The sequence below is a fragment of the Acanthisitta chloris genome, unplaced genomic scaffold, assembly GCF_000695815.1.
Source record: "Acanthisitta chloris isolate BGI_N310 unplaced genomic scaffold, ASM69581v1 scaffold12733, whole genome shotgun sequence".
In the NCBI taxonomy this organism is placed as follows: domain Eukaryota; kingdom Metazoa; phylum Chordata; class Aves; order Passeriformes; family Acanthisittidae; genus Acanthisitta; species Acanthisitta chloris.
This window is the reverse complement of record NW_008666631.1, coordinates 564-3,063: the sequence shown is the minus strand read 5'-3', so window position 1 is coordinate 3,063 and position 2,500 is coordinate 564. Positions and strand designations below refer to the sequence as shown.

The window sequence follows — 2,500 nt, the reverse complement described above, 5'->3', positions numbered from 1 at the left end:
CTGATGTCACAAATCCCCAGTCAGGCCTGCTGTATTACTGGTTGCTGTAACCGGGGGAACAGCTGTTCAGACAGATGCTCTGACCACCTCTGCCTCTGTGCCATGTAGGAACCAGTTTTCATTTCCCTGCCTTCCAGAGGAGCAACATCAGGGAACTGTTAGAGCAAATGCAGAGGAGGACATGGAACTGATGAGAGGACTGGAGGGTTGGGGCTGGATGATCTTTAAGCTCCATTACAACCTTTTAGCATTCTATGTTTCTATGAATCCTCCAGCTTCATATGGAGCAGTGCCACTCTCCAGGCTATGGCTAGGGCTGGGTGACACCAGGGAGCCATAAACACCAGAGGAACTTGTCTCTGTGCTGACAGTCCCAACCAGCTCCCTGCCAGCAGAGTGAGGCTGGTGTTGCTCTGTTCAGACGCCTGTGTCAGGTGTCTGTCAGCACAGGTGAACCTGTTGTGCTGCTATGCTGCCCAGTCCCCCCATGCCAGAGTCAGTGACATGTTCTCATGTATCATATTGGAGACAACAGAAGACACAGTTATCAGCTCTTTTGGGGCAGATATGAGCAGAAGAAAATGTCCTGTGCAGGGGGAGGAGCTGACCCGTTCAGCCTAGTAACAGCAAGCAGGGGCGCAGTGCTACTCTGGGTGTGACTGTGCCACCCTCTCTCTCCACAGGGGCTGGAGTGGCTCTGCTCAATGATCACATCTATGTCGTTGGGGGGTTCGATGGAACAGCACATCTCTCCTCGGTGGAGGCATACAACATCCGCACTGACTCCTGGACCACCGTGACGAGCATGACCACCCCGCGATGCTACGTGGGGGCCACGGTGCTGCGGGGCCGGCTGTACGCCATCGCGGGGTGAGCGCTGCACAGCAGCTCGGGGGCTGAGCTCCCACAGCTCTGACACACCTCAGGCAGCCTCTCCTCACACTGTCTGTAAGAGAAGACAGCCCACAGGGCCACTGTGCCCAGCCAGAAAGGGCAGTGTGAAGGTCCAGGGCCCAGGGAGGCAGGAGAGCAGCAGCACACCGCATGGGGAGCTGATGCAGGGGCTCCATGTCAGGCCAGTCCTGCTGTGTGCAGCTGTCCAGCCTCCCAGCAAGGGCTCTGAATGCCTCAGCCTGTTTCTCCAGCACCATCCCTCACCTGTAACTTTCTGTCCTTGCAGATACGATGGGAACTCACTGCTGAGCAGCATCGAGTGCTACGACCCCATCATCGACAGCTGGGAAGTTGTCACCTCCCTGGGCATGCAGCGCTGCGACGCAGGAGTCTGCGTCCTGCGGGAGAAGTGATCCGGAGGCAGAGAACCTTCTGCAGAGTCTCGGCTGGAGGAGGAGTCCCGAGGGATTTGCAGTGACTGTTCTTGAGAGCTGTGGATGCTGTGGGAATAGGCACCAGGACAGCAGCTTTCTGTGCTGCTTGTGACTAGAGCGTGTGCATAGCCGTGTGATCTCAGCAGTCATTCGACATCGGGGGCTCTGTGGGAAGCTGGAGGAAGGGCTGAGTGGTCAGGAGGAGCTGCACTCTGCTGTTCCTGTGGCTCAGTCTATGGGCAGAGCAGAGGTGCCCCAGCCTGGCCTCAGCCAGCCTGGTGAACCCTCCCAAGGACATGTACATACCACTGGGTCACCTCTTCAGCCACTGCAGGATCCCGCGGGTCCTCAGGTCGCTCTCAGCCACATGGATGTGTGAGGGTGAATCAGCTGCTCTTATGTTCCAGCTTCAAATCATCTTGTACATACTGAATGTTCAACGTGCTCCTCAAGCACACTTGAGTGCAGAGCTGGACTGGGTGAGGTGTGTGAGGCCTGCACTGTGTGTCTGCGGGTTCCTCACAGGTCTGCACACAAAAGGAGTCACAGGTTAAAGCTGTCAACTACTGAGGCCACGGGGGCAGGGGGCAGCTCGTTGCCTGCTGCAGGAGCAGGTATGCAGAGTTTGTGCTCTGACAGGGCTCAGCAAGGTTCATCACATCGTGTTTCCCTCAAAAGCTCGACAGCCCCAGCTGCAAAGTGCTGTGATGTGTGGCCATGGGAGCATTGCTGTGCTGTGGCTGTGCCTTTGCTCCCACCCTGCAGGAGGTACCTGAGCTGAGGCTGAGAGCAGGGACACGGTGACTGATGCCCACCGAGATGCTGCTGGTGAGCAGTGGGTTTGTCCCCAGACAGACCTGACAGCACACCCAGGGCAGCACTTCAGTCAGTTCATTGTGTTGGTTTTCCATTTATCTAGGGGTTTTCTGCTTCCAGGGCTGTTCTGGAGTGACATCCAGGATTGTTTCACCCTTTGTTCTCAGCTGTTTATTCGCCTGCGTCGTAGCTCCACGTCTTCTGACACTTGCTGTCCCTCCTGTGTTCCCCCGAGCCCGAGCCCGGGTGAGGGCTCCCTCGCTAGCTCACCGAGCAGTCTCTGCTCAGCATGTGTCCCACCGCGTTCCGGAGCACAGGCTCCCCCTGCCCTCAGCTTGGCCCGCAGTGCCTGGGCT

General features: G+C 57.4%; 1 protein-coding gene across 1 annotated transcript in view; it reads left to right on the top strand.

Moving 5' to 3' along the window:
* KLHL12 (kelch-like family member 12) overlaps positions 1 to 1,307 on the top strand; it is a gene marked incomplete at its 5' end in the record, with an annotated part of 15,875 nt that extends 14,568 nt beyond the window's left edge. The window contains 2 exons of the mRNA XM_009072210.1: positions 684 to 870; positions 1,181 to 1,307. Coding sequence (XP_009070458.1) covers positions 684 to 870; positions 1,181 to 1,307 — 314 coding nt within the window. The remainder of the gene's footprint in view (positions 1 to 683; positions 871 to 1,180) is intronic.
* Between the last annotated feature and the right edge of the window lie 1,193 nt (positions 1,308 to 2,500).